Source organism: Elgaria multicarinata, chromosome 7 (assembly GCF_023053635.1).
Source record: "Elgaria multicarinata webbii isolate HBS135686 ecotype San Diego chromosome 7, rElgMul1.1.pri, whole genome shotgun sequence".
Classification (NCBI taxonomy): Eukaryota; Metazoa; Chordata; class Lepidosauria; order Squamata; family Anguidae; genus Elgaria; species Elgaria multicarinata.
In genome coordinates, this window is record NC_086177.1 from 69,172,718 (window position 1) to 69,196,430 (window position 23,713).

General features: G+C 40.8%; 1 protein-coding gene across 2 annotated transcripts; it reads left to right on the forward strand.

Moving 5' to 3' along the window:
* The first annotated feature begins 259 nt into the window (after positions 1–259).
* UBXN2B (UBX domain protein 2B) lies at positions 260–16,495 on the forward strand. Of its 2 annotated transcripts, none has more exons than XM_063130751.1 (9): positions 260–434; positions 2,805–2,908; positions 3,833–3,883; positions 5,257–5,410; positions 6,270–6,356; positions 8,613–8,722; positions 10,064–10,201; positions 13,950–14,111; positions 14,294–16,495. In XM_063130751.1, the coding sequence occupies exons 1-9, from the start codon at positions 282–284 to the stop codon at positions 14,454–14,456; spliced, it is 1,122 nt and encodes a 373-aa protein (XP_062986821.1). In that variant the 5' UTR covers positions 260–281; the 3' UTR covers positions 14,457–16,495. The 2 variants fall into 2 exon arrangements, with proteins under 2 accessions (XP_062986821.1, XP_062986822.1); XM_063130752.1 differs by having other exon boundaries at positions 3,836–3,883.
* The last annotated feature ends 7,218 nt before the right edge of the window (positions 16,496–23,713 follow it).

The window sequence follows — 23,713 nt, forward strand, 5'->3', positions numbered from 1 at the left end:
CATTATCCCGGCTGATCGAATCGCAGGCGAGCGCTCCCCGCCCGCGCGCCCAACTCCTCCCAAGAGCGCACGCGCCAGCCACCCAGGTGGAGGGTGGGAAGGAGGCGAGCAGAATTGGGCCCGGAGCCGAGTGGTCCTCCTGTTCCTGGGCCCTCGTTACCACGGCAACCCTTGCGGCCGGAAGAACTCCTCGGTGATCCCGCCTCCCCTCTCCTCTGCGCCTCGCTGCCAGGAGAAGCTGGTGCTCGCTAGTGGGAGCGGCGCTTTCGCCACTGCTGAAGATGGCGGACGATGGGGCAGCCACCGAGCAGCAGCAGCAGGAGGAGGAGGAGGAAGACGACGAAGACGAAGACGAAGCAGCGGGTGCAAGCGGGCTAGGGCGAGAGCAAGGGCCCCGTGGGAGAGGCCGGCCCCCCACCGTTCGCGATCTGCAGGTACGGAGGGCGGGGAGAGGGACGGCTGCTGCTGCTGCTGGAGAAGGGAGCAGGTAACCCAAGAGACCTGGCGGTGTCGCCTCCTCTTCCTGGGAGTTGCTCCGCCTCGGAAACCGCAGCAGCGGCATGTCGGTGAAACGAGCCATGCAGCCTTTGGGTCGCTTTGAGGGACGGAGACGTGGAGAGATCCAGGACAGCCCCCGCCTGGGTGGTGCAAGTCAGGGAACGAAACGGGCGAGAGGTCTCTTTCTGGAGGAGTTTCTGTTAGGCTTCTTTCTTGGGGATGGAGCGATTTCTTGGAACCTTGTTTTCTTCTCATATGTTCATAGTGATGATGATGGCACACTTTTCTTTAAGTAAAATTTCTTCCAATCTCTTAGCCCTGCTGGCTGGGGGATGCTTTTTTTCCTGCTTAAACATGCATAGGATTGCACCCTTAAGGAGTACTGTTGCAAAGCCTTGTAAACTTTTGTAAACTTGCCCAGAGCTTTGTCACAAAATAAAACCACTAATAGAAACTCTTCGGACAGTACAGCCCTACTATACCTGTCTACACTGAAGAAAGCCTCATTGAATTCAGTAGGGCGTACTCCCAGTTACAAGTGTATAAGGATGCCTGTCACCTCAGAAAGATGTTGCTCAGCAACCTTAGCTTTTGTGCTTACCAGTTTGATAAAAGTTTATCTCATGCTTTTGGCTTTCACTTGCTGAATATGTGCATGTTAAAAACGGCTTCTAAATTGTTGATGTTTTATGGCACACATATATCAGAATCCCAAGCACAACCATGGCACAGAAATAACAAATACAAATTTCCTTCATAAATTGGTGCAGCCTTGTAGAGTTCATGAAGCCACCCATCACTAATGTCAGAGTTTCTTATCAAAGTATGAGATATATTTTGTGGTTATGTTCTAACTTTACAATTGTTTGTTGTTTATTCGTTCAGTCGCTTCCGACTCTTCGTGACTTCATGGACCAGCCCATGCCAGAGCTTTCTGTCTGTCAATTGTCAACTGTATATAGCTTTAAATGTGTTGTTTATGAAAAACATCTTCCCCAAATTAATTCTCGCTACCCTAATCCTGAAACAGCTTGCCATGTAAATAGAAGCTGGCTCCCTTCCTTCTAATGTGTACTACGTCTAATCCCTGTCATAATAGATTAACAGATTAGAAAAATTAGTTGCAAAGAAGCATCAACATTTAGAGGAAATACTATCAAACTAGACTTCTTTGGTTTTTGAGGGTGGAAACAAAATTTATAGCAACATTTTATTTTGTTTTACTCTGTATCCCCCATTGACCTATGCTGTTGATTCAGGGCCAGTTGTAGTAAAACCAATGTAACCCATAATACAAATTGCACAGCACACAACTTAATTTCTCTCACATCTTTGCCACCCACATACACCACTCAGCGTAGACAATGCGCAAAGTCACAGCAATGATGTATATGACACTGGTTTTATTACAGTGAGATTGATCTTCATAGATTTTAAATCAAAGAGGATATTAATTATCGCCTAATCTATATGACAAGGCTCATAACATTTTCTCTTTAAATATCTTGCATTTTGTCTTAAAGCATGTATTCTAGAACAGATGTGATTACACACAATACGGACTTCCACTGATTAGGTCAGGGGTGCGCAACTTACGGCCCTCCAGATGTTTTGGCCTACAGTTCATGTCTTTGCTCACCATTGATTATGCTTGCTAGGGCTGATGGGAGTTGTAGGCCAAAATATCAGGAGAGCCACAAGTTGCCCACTTTTACTCTAGATCAGGGCTGGGCAAATGTGGGAGGTCTGGGGGGAATTCCACCACCACAGGCACAAGAAACATTTTTTTAAAAAATAAAATAAAAATGGCATCAGTAGCACTACAGAACACTAAAAGGGTCAAAATTAATTTGTCCCTTTTGAAGTTCTGTAGCCATTATGGCTGCCTTCCCCCCCTCCCATTTTTGCTGCCTGAATTTGTGGGTTGGTCATGGGAGGGTGACAGGGGTGCATTTTGCCCATGCCTTTTCTAAATAATTGGTAGAAACTAATATTGTTTCTAAGGACATGTTTCTTTTATTTGCTACATTTGCCTTTACTATACTGCTTTACACTATAAGTAAAATAATGTGCTCATAAGTGCTGGTTTTGCCTGACTTTAAAAGTTTTCCATTGGTAAATTGTTGTTCTTTCAACACGGGGTTTTAATTCATAAATAATTATTATATTGACAGCTGCCCACTGATGTGTATTTTTCAGCAGTTTGAGTTGGCCATCACTTTTTAAATGTTGAGTGTGAATATAAATTGTGTCGCTTATTTCTCGGGCCAATAGACATTGACTAAAACATCTAATGTTCCATTTAGCTGGCATTGGCTGGATTGTATGAAGATGAAATTAAAAGACAGCCGTCTCATCTTGATAAACCAACAGCTAGAGTAGCCAGTCATCCGAGACTAACAGTGCAAAGGTAAAAAGGGGCTTTTTATTAACTGTGTTCATAGAATAGTTTGAATTAACCATGGTAGTTCCTATAAATGTGGATCTCAGAAAAGCTAATATTGAACAAGCATTTAATAAAGTTTCTCAGTATAGAGGTGGATATACGGTAGTACTGAGGATGCAGTCCTATGCATTTCTACATGGGATTAAAACCTAATGAGCACAGGGAGACTTACTTCTCAGTAAATAAAGGATTGCAGTGTGACTGACTGCTTTTCATTAGAAAGCAAAGTGGACACAATAGAGCTTTTACATAAACTCCACTGAAATTCATGGAAAGTGATGAGCAACACTGGATCACAGTGTCTATGATATTAGGTTGTTGTAGAGTGATATTTGCACAGCACTTACATGCACTGACCCAATTTACACATAACAGGAACCTGGGGTTGTTTAACCCATGGGTTGTCGAGGCTGCACAAGTGCGAGCGAACGCACTGCCCTCTTGTTGCTTCCACTTTCTTTCCCGCTTACAAAAGAATGCAGGAACAAAGCATGGGTTAAAAATCTCGAACAACCCAGAGCTCCAAGTTCACATGTCACAGAGCACAACCCAGGAACAAGGTGTTCCTGAATTGTTTTGTTAAGGCAGAAGGAAAGTGTAAGGGGTGAGTGGGTGGGAAATGGCGTGCTCGCTCCCGCATGGCCCCAGCCAAACATGGGTTAAATGGTTGCTTTTTCAAATAACCCATGGTTGGTTGTTACATTGAACTGGGTCACTGTTTACTTATGTTTCTTAGTCTTCTAGTTTAAATTTAACTATCAGAAGCTATGTAAACTATACAGAGGTTGGTATATTACAAAGTTCTTCAGAATATAACTGAATGTAAAATTGGTGGTGCCGTAAAACAAATGAAATGTTAAATAAATATTTCTTGACCAACTCCTTCAGAAGCTTGAGGAAACCAGAAAGAAGTATGAGTGATGACAAGGATAACCAAAGGTACTGTAAATTAAACCTTTAATTGATCTATAAGGTTCATAAAGAATATTTTAAGTTTGTATGTTTCGTTTCTTTCTTAACTGTTTATGTTGTTAGTTGTCATCATAATTCCTGTGTAATTGGAGCATATGTGATGCTGCTTTTTTGCTAGTAGGAAATAGTAATAGTAATTTTATGCTTTGGTTCTATACCTCTAACATCTAAAATTTGCATTTCAATTGGAAATTGGTTTAAGACAGCATCACTTCTGACTCATCAGTCTAATTTCCCCCCTTCTCTGCATTTTGTTTTTGTCTTTTTCACCTTGAATAGTTTGGTCAAAATGTCCATGGGCCATATGTGGCCTATCAGTTGCATCTTGTATCCTGACAGTGGTAGACACTGCAGCCCTAATTTCTGCAGCCTAACCAATGTGGGGAAATTCCCCCCCTCCTCCAGCAGCCCTCTCTGCCCCATGCCATACTGTTAGTGAGACTCCCCCAACTCTCAGAAGAGCTTTGGAAAAGAGGAGGGGTGGCAAATTCCCTTGAGTACAACTCCACGGTGGAGTTTTTACACCACCGTTGGGAAACGTGTTGTTGGGTGGGAAAACTCCATGCAACAGTGGAGTTTTTTTGGAAAACACTCCATGCAGAATATCCACATTTTGCAAAGGAGAGTTCCTGCACAACCATTGTGTTACATGTTGTGTGGTGGGCCCTATGGTGTTATCTGTTGTGTTGAGTTGACTTTTCCCACTGGCTAGAGAGTTCTCTGGCAAGAGCAGCAAAAGGAGCAAGTGCTATTGTAGGAGAGCCGCCGGGATTTTTTTTTATCTACAGCAATGGCTGATGGGATGCCATCATGAGGACCGGGGGAGGAGAGAGGGCAGATGAACCGTCAATCAAATGTACAGTAGCCCAAAGTCACACAATGGTGTTGTTAGAACATGTTGTGTGGCAAGTACCCCCTAAAACCTCAACTGTTGAGGTGAGTTTTCATACTGTGTTGACTTATGGTATTGTCTGAACTGAGCCATTGTATTTATGAAGAGCTAGAGAACTTGGGGGCTTGTAGAAGTACATCTAAGTTCACTGTTTCTGACTGCAAAATCCCTTCCTTTCAGTCATTAACAGTATTTAAGCTAGAATGTTGTTCTCTTTGAAAATTTCTTTAAAGCTATGACCAATTAATAGCATATTAGAAATGTAGCACTTACCTTTTGCGACTCCCTACCACTACAAATTAGGCAGGTACCAGTCATTCTGACTTTAGTCTTATCCTCTATATTTGTTATTTGAATGTTATTTGTACATTGCTTAGACATTTCTTGAATGTGATTCATAAATAACATTTAATTAATTAATTATGTTGCTTTTATTTATTTTTTAAAGATTTTGTTCGAGTGATTCGGAGTACAGAATTGTTGGACCATCTAATATAACTTCCAGTAAAATTGTCGATGAACTTTTCAAAGAAGCAAGAGAACACGGGGCCGTCCCTTTAGATGAAGTATCAAGAGCCTCAGGAGATTGTCCTAAAGCTAAAGTGTGTGCATAATTTTTATAGAAAATACTTTTTATAGAAAAGCACAGTCATTTTAATGCAAAAATGCTTTATTTTAAAAAGAATAGTGCTTGATCACTTTTTTTTTAAAAAAAGTATTTAAATATTTTCATTACAAAATTAATTTGGTGAACAGGAAGGTAAAACATATTCAAATAGATATGCCTGATTTTAACAGGTTTTCTACCTGACAGGAATTGGCAGTAATTTACTTTAGATACTGGTGTTCTCATCTTGCAGGGTAGGGTGTGTGTGACAAATATTAAAAGGGTTATCTGCAGTATTTATTTACTGACTACAGTTATTACAGTTGGCCGCAGTCACTAGGTTCATGTTCAATCAGTGTTTGTGACACATGTCCCTGACAACGGCCTTTCATGCATTGTCTGACTTGAGCCACTACACCAAATCTTAGTTTGTGCTAACCATACTTTAGAACTCAAATCATCTGATTTACTGGTCACTTACTAACAATGCTTTCCCCCTTAAGAGCTAAAAATATTGGGTTGGATCTGGACTTTGTCTTGCTTAGAGTAGTTGTCCTATTTATTTCAGTGGGTCTAAATTAAGCATTTCCAAGTCTGGAATTGAATCCACTTGGTTTCTAATTTTCAAAATGCATGTTTTGCAAAGTATTTCCTTACTTGACTAATTTAGAAACTGTATAAAGCAGACATGCGTCTTTATTTCCTACACTAAAGTGTCAACAGATATAGTGAATATTCATATTTAATAATTACAGTAGCCTGGCTTATACAGTTTATCATTAATTGACTTTAAATAAATGTTGGTAGTCATTGCTGCTTCGTAACACAGATCTGTATTTTAAATATTTTATTAGTCATTTTCCGGTGGTGGATACAGATTGGGGGACTCAACTCGGAAACGCTCTGAATATATATATGGAGAAAATCAGTTTGGGCAAGAGGTAAGTAAAATTATGGTGACGAGAATTCACACAAGAGATGCTTAACTATGTAAACCCTATGTAACCCATGGTGTCATTCCATGGACGAAAGCCGTTCCATCAGTGGAACCAGGAGAGGAGCAGTTCCCCCTCTCTTCCAGCCATTCCCCCCTCCTACACCCTCAAAAATTATTGTGTAGAGCTGGGAAACCCTCTGGAGCAGATTTCTGGGTGTCATGGAGGCCTGCGGGTGGGGGGGAAATCCCATGGTGCCTGCAGATGTCTGCTAGTATGGCGTTGGATCTAATTCAATGTCTCCAAATTGCAGAAGATAAGCTAAGTAAAGGAGGGGTTTCTGATCAATTGTGTCTATGATTGACCGTACATACTTGCCAAGATCATTCATACAACCATAAATAATAGCTTCAATACCAAATAATTCTTGATGCAAGTAAAAGATTTCGTAGGAAATGTTACCCTTGTAGGTAGTAGAGGCTGGGAATATGAATTCTAGGGCTAGTCAGGCAAAGGAGAACTCTTGTTAATAAAAGGTCTTATTATTCAAGTAAGAGCTTCACTTTTAAGTGATATGTACCAAATATATTTTCTGTGATCCTTAAATGCATTGTGTCCACCATGTTAAAAAAATGCACACCACTTTGATATTATTTATTTCTATTCTTTTACCCTGTTGAGAAGGGGTGATGAAGTTGAGGGCCAAATTCCATTTTGGAAAACATCTCAAGAGCTGCATTCCATTGGTGGGCGGGGCCAAAAAAGACACACACACACACACACTCATACCCTTCATCAAGATGCCCTCCCCCTGCTGCAATAAGGCTTTAAAAAAGCCTAATTGAAGCAGGGGAGGGGTGGCTTTTTCAAGGGTGGTTGCAGCACTGGGAGAGGGAGGATTAGCCTTTTCCTCCCCAGCAGTGACACCCTCTGAAAATGCACCCTCTGCATTGCAGCAGGAGGAATCACTACTAAAAGATGTTCAGGGCAGAGAGGAGCAAGAGGCTGGGGCTTGTGAGGAGGGTGGGGTGAGCTTGAGGGCCATATCTGTTCTGCAGGCTGGACATTCCCCATCCCTGCTATAGGGCAAAAGTGAAGGGTAGAAAGTGAGTTTCTCTGATGCCCACAAACAAGAAAGTACAGAGGAATTGGGGTTTCTTCTTAACCTACTGTATAGTAAATTACGGAATATGTCACCTGATCACATTGTTTGACGTAGAATCTAGAGTGTAAACTGATAGCTGATAACCTCCTCTCATATCAGCCTACCTGTTCTGTACAATCAGGAGTACAGTCACTTCTCCTTGTTTCAGATGTGGGGAGGGGGGCTGCACCAATAATGTGAAACGCGTTATGTTGTGAGGCTTGGGTGTTCCCTGTCTGTCTTTTGTTGTGTTCCGAAGACATTTTTGTTCTGGAAGAATTTTGCCTTTTCAGGAATAAGACGTTTTTAACACTGACGGCGTTTGTTTTATACGCTGTGCCTGTCCCTGTTTTATTTTTTATGATTACATCCTATACAGGCTGCAATCCTATACATACGTATCTAAGAGTAAGTCTCATTGATCTCAATGGAGCTTCCGTTTGAGTAGACATGCGTTGAATTTTCAAGTCATTTGCTCCCTGTGTGTTGTAAGCCCCCCTGAATGGCATTAGAAGGGCAGGGTATTCTATAACTAAAGGAATTAAAGTAACCTGTTCACAATTTTACTGGTTTGCGTTCTTGCTCTAAATGAAAAGATTTGGGTCTAAGGATATCTGGCTGTGGTATCTTCTCGTCCTGCCCTGAAAAAATATGTAGTTTGGCCAGCAGCCACAGCATGACATGGATACATTGAAACACACTGCTCTGTGCTAGCATATGCTGTCCCATTCTCTTCAGGGCTGCTTGATGCTGCATATACAGTGCAGAGTCATGCATTAGCATCCACATTTGCCAAAGACAATGACGCAGCCCTTCCTCCCAAATAGCTACAGGGCTACAGTGGAAGCTCTACTGGTCTCTGAATTAGAACCACTGGCCTGGTTCAGACAACACGCTAAACCATGCTGCTTAACCACAAAATGGTTAACGGAACGCATTGACTTTAATGGATTCCATTAACCATTTGTGTGTTGTCTGAACCAGGCCGCTGTGTCTTTTGCTAAGATGCAGAGGGCCCAGAGTCAAACAGATCAAGAGAAATACAATAATTGAACAAAAAGTGTTTGTGTTCCCTTTCTTTTCCTTACATATTCAAATTACGTCTGATTTATTGGTAGGTTCAAATCTTGCTTAAACTGTGGAGGAACGGTTTCAGCTTAGATGATGGAGAGTTGAGATCTTACACAGATCCAATAAATGCTCAATTTCTTGAGTCTGTTAAAAGAGGGTAAGTTTAAAGTATTTGAGACTACAGGAATGCATTTTCATTGTTTTGCCCAATATGTAGATGTCTTGAGAACTAAGATATAAACCATCAATCCAAATTTCATGCTACTTGTTCAGGAAAACCAAACATGAATGCACAAAAGAGGGTTTTTTATGTTGTGTCAGCAATAGTAGCTTAATAATGTTGATATTCACCCCCATATTTTAGAAACAGCTTTGATTTGGCAGAGAAAAAATAATCTAAAAAGTTCTTCTGTACACCTTTTTAAAGCTACTATTCTTTCTTCTGCTTCTCTTCTACTTCATGGTTTGGATCCAGACTTGCCTTTCTATTAGTACAAGGACTTCTTCTATTAGTACAAGGGACTGAGGTCCAATGGACATTCCCACCAAAAGAAATGGGTAAGGTCAGCCCAACCATGATGCAAACTGATGCACCCACATCAGGTGGCAGAGTGGGAATAGCAGCAAATTGCACCACTCCCCCAGACCCCTTCTACCCTGCCACCTCTAGTGGTTGATCCGGAAAACCCCACCAGTTGCTTTCCTGCTGTGGCATTTGCGTTAATAATAATAATAATTTATTTATTTATTACCCGCCTCTCCCACTGGATCAAGGCGGGGTACAACATAAATACAAAACACCATAAAATACATATAATTGATTAAAAACATATAAAACGAACACATTATTAAAAAGCAGCACATTGTTAAAAAGCATCTTAAAAATCAACTGGGTAGGCCTGCCAGAAGAGATCAATCTTTATGGCTTTCTTAAATTCTGGAAGACTGTTGACGAATCTCTCCCGGCAGGCTATTCCACAGTCTGGGAGCGGCAGAAGAGAAGGTCATCTGGGTAACAGTTGTCAGCCTAGTTTTGGCTGACTAGAGTAAATTCTTCCCAGAGGACCTGAGTGTGTGGGGCGGATTGTAGGGGAGAAGGCGATCCCGCAGGTAGCCTGGACCCAAACCATGTAGGGCTTTAAAAGTAATAACCAACACTTCATACTTCGCCCGGAAACTAATTTGCAGCCAGTGTAGTGATTTTAAAGCTGGTGTAATATGGTTACCCCTACATGTACCAGTGACCAACCTAGCGTTTCTGATATACAGATGATTAAATAAGTTACTTTCTCTGCATTGTGGCATGTATGTAAGAATATAGAGAGAGATGAGGCAACAATTATCTCAATATATATATTGATTGAACTCTAATTTTTAGGGCATGATCCAGCCAAAGTTGAACACTAACTTCCCTCACTATTAGGTTTGTTCGGTATATCCCTGCAGAAAAACAAACAACAACAAAGCAATTATGTTTTGTTTTGTTTCTGCTATTAAGAGAGATCCCTGCAGAACTTCAGCGACTGGTGCACGGAGGCCAAGTTAACTTGGATATGGAAGATCACCAGGAGCAGGAATACGTAAGGCCTAGATTGAAATTCAAAGCTTTCAGTGGAGAAGGTCAGAAACTTGGAAGGTTAGGGTTTTTTCCTTAATTCTTGTTTTCTAAAAGATAACTATCTTGTACTTTTGTCGTTTTTGCAATTGAAGATCGGCGCAGAGAATCGTCTGTGATATTCTATCATATAGGCCAGGGGTGGGAAACCTTTTTTCAGTCCAAGGACTGAATTCCAATCTGGGAAAGGTCTTGGTGGTGGGTATTGCCTCTGTGGGTGAAACCAAAAGCAAAGTGGGTAGAACCAAACATTGATTATTACTGATTTCTGAAGTAAGCTGGATCAGCCTCTGTAGGTTTATTCAGAAGTAAGCAGGAATGAATCACTCAGCAGTACTTCCAAATGTCAACCCTCTCCATGCCTGCTTAGAAGTAAGCAGCACAAGCTTCCAAAACAGCAACTTCCTCCCCCCACCCTTCTCCTCAGCAGGGGAATGCTCTTCTCCCCAATTAGAAGCTGATTGAAGATTTATTTATTTAAACATTTGTATCCCGCCTCATATCACTGGGACCTCAGGGTATGTACAGATAAAATCATACAAGCGGTATAAAACAATAAATAACTTTTCTCTGCTGAGCTCTGAGAAAGGAAACCTTTTTCAATGTTCAGCAGGGAACCTCCCCTCTCTGATCATCAGCTGCCTTAGAATTTGGGCTTGGTAACTTTACAAAAGCATGGACTCTAATGATCAATATAAGTTTACATTCTGTTGATGACTCCATTTGCTTTCTTCGGGTAATTCTAGGAGAGGTTACTGAGTTCCCTGGTTAGAAGTACTGAAAGATGTGCTGTTAAAAAAATAATTATACAAACAATGAAATCCTAGGTATGTTTACTCTGACTTAAGCCCCATTAAAGTCAATGAAACTTACTCCCAGGTTGGAATCCAGGGAGTAACCTCACCGAACGCAGTGGGACTCATAGCACAATCCTATACATGTTTGTTCAGAAATAAGTTTTATTTTGGGGGTTATTTTTGCATGATAATAGCAATAATAGGCCTGGCATTGCTAATTGAAATACATTTCAGCTACTTGTACTCCTTTGGATTAGAACTTACACAGACCTGTGCTTCCTTTATTATTGAAGGCTGCCTGGTTATAGATACTATTTATAAAATGATGCAGGGGAAAGAATCTGTCTTCATAGCTATCAGAAGTTCAAATAAACAGATATGCAACCGTACTTAGGGTACAATTCTGTGTCTTCCACTCTTGATCCTCATAAGGATCCAATGCATTCAATGCAGAGCAGGAGGAGTGGTGGAGGCAACTTTGGCCTCTGCTGCTCCTCCTGCTCTGCATTTTCGCTAGGCGGGCTTTTTTGCCTGTCTAGCTGGGGTGTTGCGCAGGAGGAGAGAAAGAATCTGGAGAGGCCTCAGGATACCTTGTAGCACGGCCTCTCCAGTCCACTTCCTCTGTGGCCACCAGAATGCCCCCTTTACCCATTCTCCAACATTGAGTTCCTGACCTCAGAGAGACAGGCGGTACGGTTCTTTCTGCGCCAGCAGAGGCAGCGGGGAGCAGTGGAGCGCAGATTCCCGGATCCAGGATCGAAGTGCTGCCTAGGGGCCATAGGACTGCTCTCTTAATTGTTTTAGCATGACTTTGTAAGGGTGGAAATTTCTTGTATTCAAAAGCAATGCTAAACAATGGCTGGCACTGCAGCACCTTCTTACAATATTAGCAGTGCAGATTTCTTCCTCCTGTAGTAAAACATTCAAATTAGATCGAACCAGATCTGTTACACAATTGTATTGAATGCACATTCTTTTCTAATTTGCTACTTTGCAAAGTTTCAGTTAATTGGTCTGACATATCAGGAAGTTTAATTGAACAACATTCATTCTCAAAACAAAATAAGTGTCAATAACTAAGTTATGACTGGGGAGTTAAATATGAAAAATATAACTATCTTTGCCTGGTTAGTCAAATTCAGTTACTTTTTCTTTCACGTCTGACATAGTAGCACTTTTAATACTTTTCCCACATTGAAGTAAGCATAACTGTATATCTTTCTTTTTAATAGCAGACAGCATATAGTTGTACAAGGTTTTCTCCCTGCCAAACTGCAATCTTTGCTTCTACCACAGAAATAATGCCATTAATGTTTTATGACAGACCACGTCTCTTATCTGGGCAGTTAGAATGTTTGTGATCATTACAAAACATTATGGAAGGTTGGCCACTCTAGGTCACATGCTCATTAATTCTTGGCTCACAATCTGTCCTTTCCTCCAGCAGAATATTGCCTGTTTTTTCTGTAATTTCTGACTGAGGGATCTACACCAAGCAGGATATTCCACTATGAAAGTGGTATGAAAGCAGTATATAAAAGGCAAGAGCCACACCACTGTTTTATAGCGGTATTGAAGTGCACTGCAGGATCTACACTACTGCTTTGTAGTGATACTGAAGTGCACTAACGGGGTCCATGACACAACTACACCAAGCAGGATATAACACCATGAAAGCAGTATATGGTATGTGTCATGGGCCCCAACAGTTGTCTGTGCACTTCAATACTGCTATAAAGCAGTAGTGTGGCTCCTGCCTTTTATATACCACTTCCATGCCACTTTCATAGTGGAATATCCTGCTTGGTGTAGATGAGCCCTAGGTCTTTCCCCCAAAACATGTCTCAAAACCTTTTCTTAGGGCCAAAAAAGGTGGGGGGAACAGGATCACGGAAAAGGCAGGTAGAGTAGTAGACAATATTTACCACTATTAGAGTTCATTAGACCACCCTTGCAGTCCTGATGGAAAAAAACGTACCCCGTCATTGGGAGAAAAGCTCCCATTGGTGCTGATAGCAGCTTTCATCATAATGCAGATCCCATTTAGACCCATGTTCTCGAGTTGTTTAATTTTATATTGTGTGATGATATATTGTATTTTAATAGACCCTTAACTAACTATCCAATACAAATATATAATGGTACATGAGGATTTATGTACAACGCGTAGACAATTTAGATAATTATGTTTTGCTAAATCAAGCAGGATTCTAAAATTGGAGAAGAAGGCCAAGAGAACCTATTTGGAATGCAACTTTTACGATTCTAGACTAGCTTGGGCGGCAGGTAGGTCAGGATCTACTGATAAATCTTTCCATGATTTTGAAGTAGATCACCAAGGATTATTAACTCCCTATTGTTTAATAACAGCAACAAAGGCATCCACACACCAATTATACTTCTGGAATAAAGAACATAAGAAGAGCCCTGCTGGATCAGTCCAAGGGTCCATCTAGTCCAGCACTCTGTTCACACAGTGGCCAACCAGCCATTGGCCAGGGATGAACAAGCAAGACATGGTGCAACAGTATTCTCCCACCCATGTTCCCCAGCAACTGCTGCACACAGGCTTACTGCCTCAAATGCTGGAGATAGCACACAACTATCAGGGCTAGTAGCCATTGATAGCCTTCGCTTTCAGGAATTTATCCAGCCCCCTTTTAAAGCCATCCTTAAGAAAGTGAAGAGGGCCCTGTAACCAGTAGTGGATTCTTGTGTGGAAGAACTGTGAGCTAGTATTCAGAACAAGCTCCTGGTTGCAGAAGTCTTTAATTCTACCTTTTGCACCTGGCTGTGCTTGGTGTTTTAGTGAAAAAACCAAAATCAGTCTCACAAGACTGAAGTGTGCTGCCCCCTTCTAGGCATATAAGCCCCCCAGATTTTAGTGGAACCTGCTTGTAAATGGATGCCCATTCGATTGCCCTTTTAGCTGTCCTTAAGTTATTTCACTTATACATTTTACTTTTCTTTAGCCTTACACCTGAGATTGTCAGTACACCTTCATCTCCAGAAGAAGAAGAAAAATCTTTTCTTGATGCTGCTCTTTTGATAGATGACTCTGTGCCAACAACTAAGATCCAAATTCGGCTAGCTGATGGAAGCCGTTTAATACAACGGTTTAATAAAACTCACAGGTAAGCTTAACTCTTTAGCTTTATTATACCACAAGATCTTAGTTCAAGATTATCGTAACCTCTTGTCATATAAACATTAATGTCCGTCTTCAGAGCTAAAATCCATTCAGTGTTTTTTTAAGTACCCAGTGTATTCTGGTGATCCAACTAAAATATATTTTTATATATATTCTTGCCAACAGGATTATAGATATTCGAAACTTTATTATCCAGTCTCGCCCTTTGTTTGCCACCACAGACTTTGTTCTTCTGACTACATTTCCACATAAAGAGCTTACAGATGAAAGCCTGACACTACAAGAATCGGATATACTAAACACTGTGATTCTTCAGCAGCTAAAATAAATCTTGAGCCTATTGGTGCAACAGAGCTTCTGTGAATGGATAATGTTCCGTATTCTACAACAATGCTTGCCCCACCACCAAAAAATGGGGAAAAGACAGAAAGCAACAGTTTCCTACTTAAATAGTTCAGTTGACTCTTAATATTGTTCTGTCTTCCAGTGATGATTTTCTGAATTAGAATTCAGAAAGATTTCTTAACAAATGTTGATTTTGTATCCTCAGCTTCACGCTTAAGCTGGTGTGAATTCACATACTATTTTTATTTGACAGAGCTGGGGAGGGATGCAGAAAGAGATAAAACTGTCAGACAATTTATAAGGATGTAAAAGCAATTTTATGATGGGAATAAATTCTTTTATTCTGTAGACATATATGACTTGGAATTATGGAAGAACTTTATGCTGCATCGGCTAACAGCCATTGAGAATTTCAATTTAGCAGTTGAGATACGTTGATTCTGTGACTCGGAAATATTCTTTTCATAGGTTGATGTCTTCCATGTATCTAGCATGATTTGACGCTTTTTGTAATGTTGTGCTGGTGAAATATTTGGCTTATTCTATCATTCTCTTTTAATCTGAGTTATTAGTAACAATACCTTAACTGAGAAACTCCTGAATAGCTATGAAATATTCTTCTCCTAACTTGGTATATGAGTTTCCTGTTGCAAAGTACGTTGCCTAATTTTTATGACAGAAATAAGAGAAAAAGATAGTAGGGTAACATGTTTTTAAAAGAGAAATGTCAGGTTTAAAAGAGAGTTTTGTGATTGTATTAAACATGCGGGTGTCATGTGGGCCATTCTGCCACTCAAACCCAGCCACTTCATATGGATCAAATCCTACAATACCCACACAGTGCAGTCCGTCAGTGATTTTTTTTCAGCTTCCCCCATTTAAATGACTGCAGAAGCTTGACCAATGACTGGAGAGCACAAAACATCTGGATTGAGAAGTTGGTTTGTATGGCTGACTGCTATGGACTGTGTTTCCCACAGTGAGAAGTATGTGTGAATTATTTCCAAGAAGCACAGACCATGATTTGGCAAATTTCTGGTAAATCCAGATTAAGAAGGCTTTCAGTGGGGTGCCAATTGTGGCTAGTGCTCATGACAATCCTCTAATATGAATAATGAGGGAGAGGCCACAAACAGAGGAGTTGTGTAGTTTATCTCAGGTTCCCTGCGGGAGTACAGTTTGTTGCCCATCACAACTGCTTTCATACTTAGGGTTATGCAGCTTCTTAAAAGCATAACGTGAAGTAATACAAGGAAATAAGAGGTAGAATTCCCTTGGGGAAAAAATGGTAGGAATGGTCAGTGGCGACCACAAATAGTGGCTACTAATCCTCCTTTGTGGGATCTTGAACTTACATACAGATAGCTGTATTCCCAATAGCCACTTGTGTGCACAAATCTTAAGTCTGGGAGTCTGACAGTATTTGGTGATACACCACTATTTGGTGATACACAGTCTATTTAACTGTGTGTACAATTTGCACCTTACCATATGTGACTATTTGGCCAATAGGATGTTTACAGTGTAACTTAAAGACAATTTGACTGAAACAGTTTCCTTTGAGATTGGGAAGTTTAAATCCTGAGAGAGTATTTAGAAAGGTAACCTTTTAGAGAGCCTACTCACACTCCATGTTGTTAAAAATGATTTTTTAAAAAAAATTCATTGTAGTTCCTGTATTTTAAAGCGAGGACATGGAGGGAAGTATGTTTAGAGAGAAGCGAGCATCCTTTTAGGTATGAGAGAATATTCTTTTGGCTGTACTTTTTTTCTGAATAATTTTTGAGTTTTGTTCATTTTGGTTATCTTCTGGTCAGTATATTTTATATTAACTTCTTGCCCTGGATGTTAACACACACACTTGCACTACTCAAAGATATCAACCTGTGTGTGTTTTTATTTAAAAAAAAATCTTTGAAAAGATTTCTTAGAAATCGAAAGAAGATTTTGTAAGTCTGATGTCTGCATGATTTAACCGATCATAAAATCCCATTGTGTGATAATAAAGAATGTGTTTAATTATAATGTTTCTATATGTTTTTCATATTGGCTTTAAAAAAAATTAGAAGAGCAGAAGCTGTTGTGTTCAAGTGTGCCTGTCATAAACCTAAGGAAGAAATGAGCCCTCCTTGCACAGGAGCTTGATGTGTGCACTGTAGCACACACGGGCACAGCATGCAACACACTGTACACTGTCTCTTGGGGGTGTGGGGCATGGGCCCATTTGAAATGCTTTAAAAGTGGTCCAAGCACCACCACTATTTGGGTGGCATGGCCAGTCATAAAATGTAAGTGTTCTCCCCCCACTTCTCTGCGTTTCACACTCTCCTTCCGCTCACACGTGTTCTCTCTCAGTTTTGCACACTCACTCCCTGACTTTGCTATCATGCAGGCCTTGTCTCTCCCCCTGCCCACTGGAATCCCCCAACCCTATGCTGCCTTTCTCAGCCTCCCTGTACTGCCTTTCCCAGCTTACTGGGTGCCAGGAGTCCAATTTCTTTTCTCCTTTTGTTTTATGTATAGCAAATTTCCACCGTGCATCCACCCGCCACCTTCTTTTCTTTAAGAATGCCTCTGGGTTCATGTGGAGCCCAGAGGCATTGTGGGGAAAGGAAGATGGCGGTAGATGGAAAACAGAATTTCACTTTGAATTTCCAGCCACCCCAGGAAAAAACTGTTTTTGTTTTTTAAATTTAAACCGGAAGGGATTGGGTTCCTCAGCTGTCAGTGAGGGAGATGAAGAGGTCCATATCTGAGGTGTGAATAATACAGCCATTCTTGTCACTTATATCTGATGCCCTGAAGAACATCCCTCTCAAAAGAGAATCCATCCTCAATATCAAATTAAAGGTGACTGTACTTCTTGTAGTTTGCCACTTGGGGGAAGGTGTTTCCTTATTAATCAAACAGCAAACATAGCATAAGTAGCATGAAATAAAGTTAGATACTGTCCACAGTTACAGAATATGGATTTTTCATGATTTGATGATTGTTCTTGTTAATGAGGTATTTTAATCTAACCTTAAAGCTGTCCAATTCATCACTTAACCAGAGATTTCAGTTTCATGTAGAGTTGGTCCCATTAACAGTAATGGGAGAAGGACTGGCTTAAATTCAAGTAATTTGCTTTATCAAGTTTGTAGATTATAGCCATAATAAAAAGGTGCCATCCAGCCTGGAAGCTGTTTCAACCTTTAGCTTAGGGGAAATCTATAAGAGATCACACAATTGCGAAATAATTAATGTAGAAACACAATGCAGCAACTGGAGCCTTTCTTGTCATGAGAAAATATATATATATATATATATATATATATATATATATATATATAAAATGAATATGTTTTTGTGATTGAACTTTAATAGGAATTAGGCATCCTTTCTGTATTAGAACCTAGAGGCGTGGGACCTTCACAACTTCAGTGGGAATTTACATGGTAGTATCACTTCCTCTTTTTACCATTCTCCCTGGATCTGTGCCTTTAACAGCTGTATGCCAGAGTGCTATTTTAATTATGCGCAGTTCTGTCTGCTGATTATTTGTCTGCTGAGCAACAGTGAATCCATTAAACCTGGTACCTGGATACTTCAAAACAGCTGCCCAATGATGGGAAGACTATTAATGTGTGACAATCCATGGATGCTGATCCCAAAACCTTCTGGATTTGAAGTTCGTGCTTTATGATTGCACGTGAAGGGCATACGCAGGAATAGATTAATCAGCATTTCGGAATCTAGGAAAGAAAGTGCAATGCTTAAAACATGTATTCCAATGATTCCATAATTGTATTAGGTGAGTCGGGGTGGCAGAATTCATTATCCTGAGAACTACAGAATTCTTTATATTTGTAAAGCAAGTTCTTAGCCCTTATGATAATAATTCTTAAACATTTGTGTGTTTCAAGAAATAAAGCTGATACAAAAACAGATTTTAAGGGTCCTCTGAATCCAAAGTATCCATTGACAGAGGAACCTTTCTGCCACAGTTCTCCGGGAATCATTGTTTTGGCTTGGCTTCTTTCCAACCAGTCTCCAGTGAGATGAGAAGCTGCTTCTTAATCTCTCCTTTAGGTAATATTGGACCATTCCATCACTCTGGATTCATAGGTGTGCAGAATTACCCAACCCCAGGATGCATTGCATGTTGTATATCTGCAGGAACCACTGCTCTGGGGCTTGCCTTCTTCAATCGGAAGCCATGCCCCTAACAGTGAGTTGCACAGAGTTGAACTAGACCTGACCTGGGAGTTTCCTGATTAGAATTACCAACCTTTTCCTATCAACAAAGCAGCCCAGCCCCTCCCACTATCTAAATTGGGACTATTTTGGGGAGGGGGTACCCTTTTTCCACCCAACCATTTTCCAGCTGAAAATTACCTCTTCCAACCCTACTGAAACTGGTATTTGCCTATAGGTTTTTCCCATCAGGGTAGATAGCTGCTTTGGGGACTGTGGTGGGTGAACTTCAGCAGAAAACAGCATGGGATGGGCAGTTTCTACTGGATCTCTGCTTTAGGTATAATTAGACCATTCCATTATTCTAGATTCATAGGCATATAGAAAGCTCTTCCTCCCACACCCCATTCCATGGTACTTATCTGGATTGGCGGTGGAGGAGCAGGAGCTACTTTCTGAAACAGAAAAAGTTGTTGGGCATTCCAATCACACACTTTGCTGATATGCAGAGGATGGGGTGTTCTGCAGATGGGGTAGTTCTTATTCTTATGCACTCTTAAAAAAAAGATAACCCTTTCTGGCTCAGAACAACATGTTCAGTATTAACTAAGAAAAATATATGTTCCTTATCTATTCTTGGGGAACAGTGCTTCATAGCTTTAGCATGTAAGCTTCAAAACATGAGCAATGTTGATAGCTATCTCTGAAAGCGCTTAGGGTGGGGGTAATATCCATCACTGGCTTTTTCGAAATAAGCTGAATTCTCTCCAAGCACTTCCAGATGGAGGGCTTCCAGTGCTACCAATCAGAAGGCACTGTGCAGTTCTTACGTCTTTTTTCCCTTAACAGATTTTCTGCGGTTAGAGAAAAGACAGAAAAAGTGGAGGGAAAACAAGGGAGGCTCATGAGTGGAAGATGTTATTGTCTGGAAATGCACAAACTCCTGTAAAATTCTGTGAATGAGGCAGCATGATGGTGCCAAAAAAGAAAGACAAAAGTAAAGGCCTTGGGTATTATCTAACAGTGCCCATCTTCTAGCGTTAATTATGTTGGTCTAGCGGAAACTAACAACTAGCAAGCAGTAGTTCCTATAATATATGTATTGATTTCCACTGGTGCAATATCCTTAGAGATAGCAGATGGATACCATTCATTGAATACTGCCTCTGGAGAAAAAACCATTTCTGTCTTAAGGGTGAACTGTGTTTAAACTTGAATGGCTACATCCAAGCGGTTGAGGAAGACCAATGACTGAAAGGCATTGAACTGGACTGATTTTATGATCGAATAACCTAGTTATGGCTATTGATATCAGATGAGAATTGGTGTGTTGGAATTTTTATTGCTTTTAAAAAGTGAAAATCAAACTATTGTAATATGATTTATGGTTAAATCTAACATTGAGTTTCTTCAGGCAACTGTTTCTACTGTAACAAAGACAGTCTAAGATAATTTGATGCCTGAGACAGAAAAACAAATGGTGCCTCCCCCAGGATGGGTTAAAATGCAATACACTAAGGATTCAATCGTTATGTATAATTAGACAGAAAAGTGCTAGAACTCCCAGCATGCCCCAGCAATGTGACTAGCTGAGGCATGCTGGGAGTTGTAGGATGTTTTTGCTGTACAAACATCCTTAAGATTGCACCCTAAATAAATAATTATGTCTTGCTTTAATGAGAGTCCAAATTGAATTTCTAAATCTATAGAAATTAGCTACCTTATCTTACCTAATGTAGGTGCTACTCTTGTGATTTTAGCCCTGGTTCCAGAAGTGTTAACTTGGAATAGTTCAACATTAGGAACTTATGGAGTTAAGATTACAAATATTTGCCTATTGAATAAATATTTTGTTAAATAATATTTACCATTACTAGCACATATCTCAAATAATAGTATCATGTTGTTTAATCTCATCAGGTTCTGGGATTTAGCAAAAGAACATTAAAGTTTCTTAATAACCAAGAATGGTTACTAGATGTCTTTCTAAGGAAACTATTCTTTAAAAGATGGTTTATTGACCAAAGATCTGCCTGGAATGTTGGAAATGGGAAATCAGGACCCTGCTACAGAGGGCTATAACCTTTTGGTTCCTGCTACAGTCCCAATCCAGATTGGGTTGCTTCCATTGGAGCAAATGGGAGCTTTTTCCCAAATGCAAATTTTAAATGTGGGAGTCCCGTTCCAGATCATGACTGTAGCGGGGGGCAAAAGGTTAAAGCCTCCTACCCCTTATGCAAGGGCCCCAATCCAGATTCCTCCCCCAATGCCTGCAATGTATTCTCTAAACATCCTGCACACTAGGGCAGGATCTACACTATTGCTTTATAAGGGTTTATAATGGTTTTGACAACTGTTTGGGCCCAGGACACATTACATATACCGTTTTCAAAGTGTTATATCCTGCTTAGTGTAGATCTGGCCCTAGTCATGTTACTGATGTCATGTCTTGGCCCTAAACTTCCTTAATGGGAGACTTGTAGCAAGGCCTGGGGAAAATGTATTTGGCAGAACCATCACAAACCTGATTAAGAAGGCTTTCAGCTCATTCTTGTGGGAGATGGACAGTATTCCAGAGGTTAGTACAAAGGTAAGAACTTAAAATAGGAGCCTGGGTGCTACAAGAGAAACTAGGGGAATTGGGGGGATGACGTCAGGCTTAAGGCTGGAAATGTCTTGGGGTGTAATATGCTTATCTAGATATAATGCAAGATAACAGATCTGTTGCCTGGTTGAAGTACAAGTACTGTCCCTGAACATTCTCACCACTTGGGCAAAGTGGGAAACACATAACAATAAATATGTTTGGTTTTGTACATTTATTTGATCCCACTTATAAGAATCACTGTGAAGTATATTCATTGTTTTGTAACTTGATAGTATTAAAAAGTACAGATTGACAACATAAGCATTAGACTCCTGAGATGCCCCAATCTCCATCATATGGCTATTGCATGTGTGTACCTTGCACAATCACAACAATCAAGGCATTTTATCTGTAAGGTGTTGCTGTTATATCTCTGTGCATAACCTAATGGTGTCTTGTGCTGTAACATTTCTCAGCATTGTTGAATGGAAAGAACCTTGTTCAAAGGTTCAAGGATAATTGATGCTGCAGTTTATGTTTTGGCGATTAAAGATACCTGTAGTATTGAAGGCCCTTGACCAGTCAGTTCAAGGCTATATGCTCAAGGCTGAATGTTACAGCTGTATGCTCAAGGCTGAATGTTATAGGATGAGTGGTTATCAAAAAATCACTTCTTTCATAAGCAAACACCCCAAGAACTCTTATCTGGTGCGTTGTAAAAGGCTTATATTTCTGTGAGGTGATGGATCTAGCCTGAGGCTCAAATGACACGTAACACGGCAAGCAGATCTGGGTGTTTAGAGCTTGGATTTGGCCCAGTCACATAGAATGCAGGACTGGAGGAAAAAGCAAGCTAGCCTTAACAGAACTGAACCCAGCATATTAGGAAGAGAGGCTGCAAAGATATAAGTTGGAGGACAGGAGGGGATTCCTTATACCACATCCACACCACAATCCATTCTTCTTGCTCTTCAAACTTCTATGAAATTGCACCAGATTTACAAATGTGGTTTTGGTGGCATGTGTACTTTGTCCATATACTACACTGACTCGGGCACAGAATGTTTAAATTTATTTAAATGTGCCCGTGATGTTAAATGGGCCAATATGGGAGTGCTTAGCTTCAAATGGGAACATCGATGTGGTCCACATAGAATGTAGTGGAATGAAGAGAACCAATGGGATATGGTTGTCTAGACACAAACGCTATAGGAAGGATAGGGAAAAGTGTACTGGGGAAAGGTCCAACCTGTATGGCAAAGAGGGCATAGAGTCAAATTAGAAAACTCTGCAGAATTCCTTCAGCAATGACAGACCCCCAAAAGTAATTTAGCATGGGGGACTTGCTACTGCTGTCCTGAACAAAATGCGTCTCTTGAGATGGAGAAAGACATTAGAGAAGCATCCAAAGTGGAGAGTGTTGTGGTAATGGGCAACTTCATTGCAAGTTCTTGATGGTATGGGGATACCAAGTCATCTTGTCTGCCTCCTGAGGAATCTGTATAATGAACAAGTAGCAACAGTAAGAACAGACCACGGAACAACGGACTGGTTTAAGATTGGGAAAGGAGTACGGCAGGGTTGTATACTTTCACCTTACCTATTCAACTTGTATGCAGAACACATCATGCGACGTGCTGGGCTTGACGAATCCAAGGCTGGAGTTAAAATCGCAGGAAGAAACATTAACAATCTCAGATATGCAGATGACACCATTTTGATGGCTGAAAGCGAGGTGGAGCTGAGGAGCCTTATGATGAAGGTGAAAGAAGAAAGTGCAAAAGCTGGGTTGCAGTTAAACCTCAAAAAACCCAAGATTATGGCAACCAGCTTGATTGATAACTGGCAAATAGAGGGAGAAAACGTGGAGGCAGTGACAGACTTTGTATTTCTGGGCGCAAAGATTACAGCTGACGCTGACTGCAGACAGGAAATCAGAAGACGTTTACTTCTTGGGAGGAGAGCAATGACAAATCTCGATAAAATGGTTAAGAGCAGAGACACCACACTGACAACAAAGGTCCGCATAGTTAAAACAATGGTATTCCCCGTAGTAACCTATGGCTGCGAGAGCTGGACCATAAGGAAGGCTGAGCGAAGGAAGATAGATGCTTTTGAACTGTGGTGTTGGAGGAAAATTCTGAGAGTGCCGTGGACTGCAAGAAGATCAAACCAGTCCATACTCCAGGAAATAAAGCCAGACTGCTCACTTGAGGGAATGGTATTAAAGGCAAAACTGAAGTACTTTGGCCACATAATGAGAAGACAGGATACCCTAGAGAAGAGGCTGATGCTAGGGAAAGTGGAAGGCAAAAGGAAGAGGGGTCGACCAAGTGCAAGATGGATGGATGATATTCTGGAGGTGACAGACTTGACCTTGGGGGAGCTAGGGGTGGCAACAGCCGACAGAAAGCTCTGGCGTGGGCTGGTCCATGAAGTCACGAAGAGTCGGAAACAACTGAACGAATAAACAACAA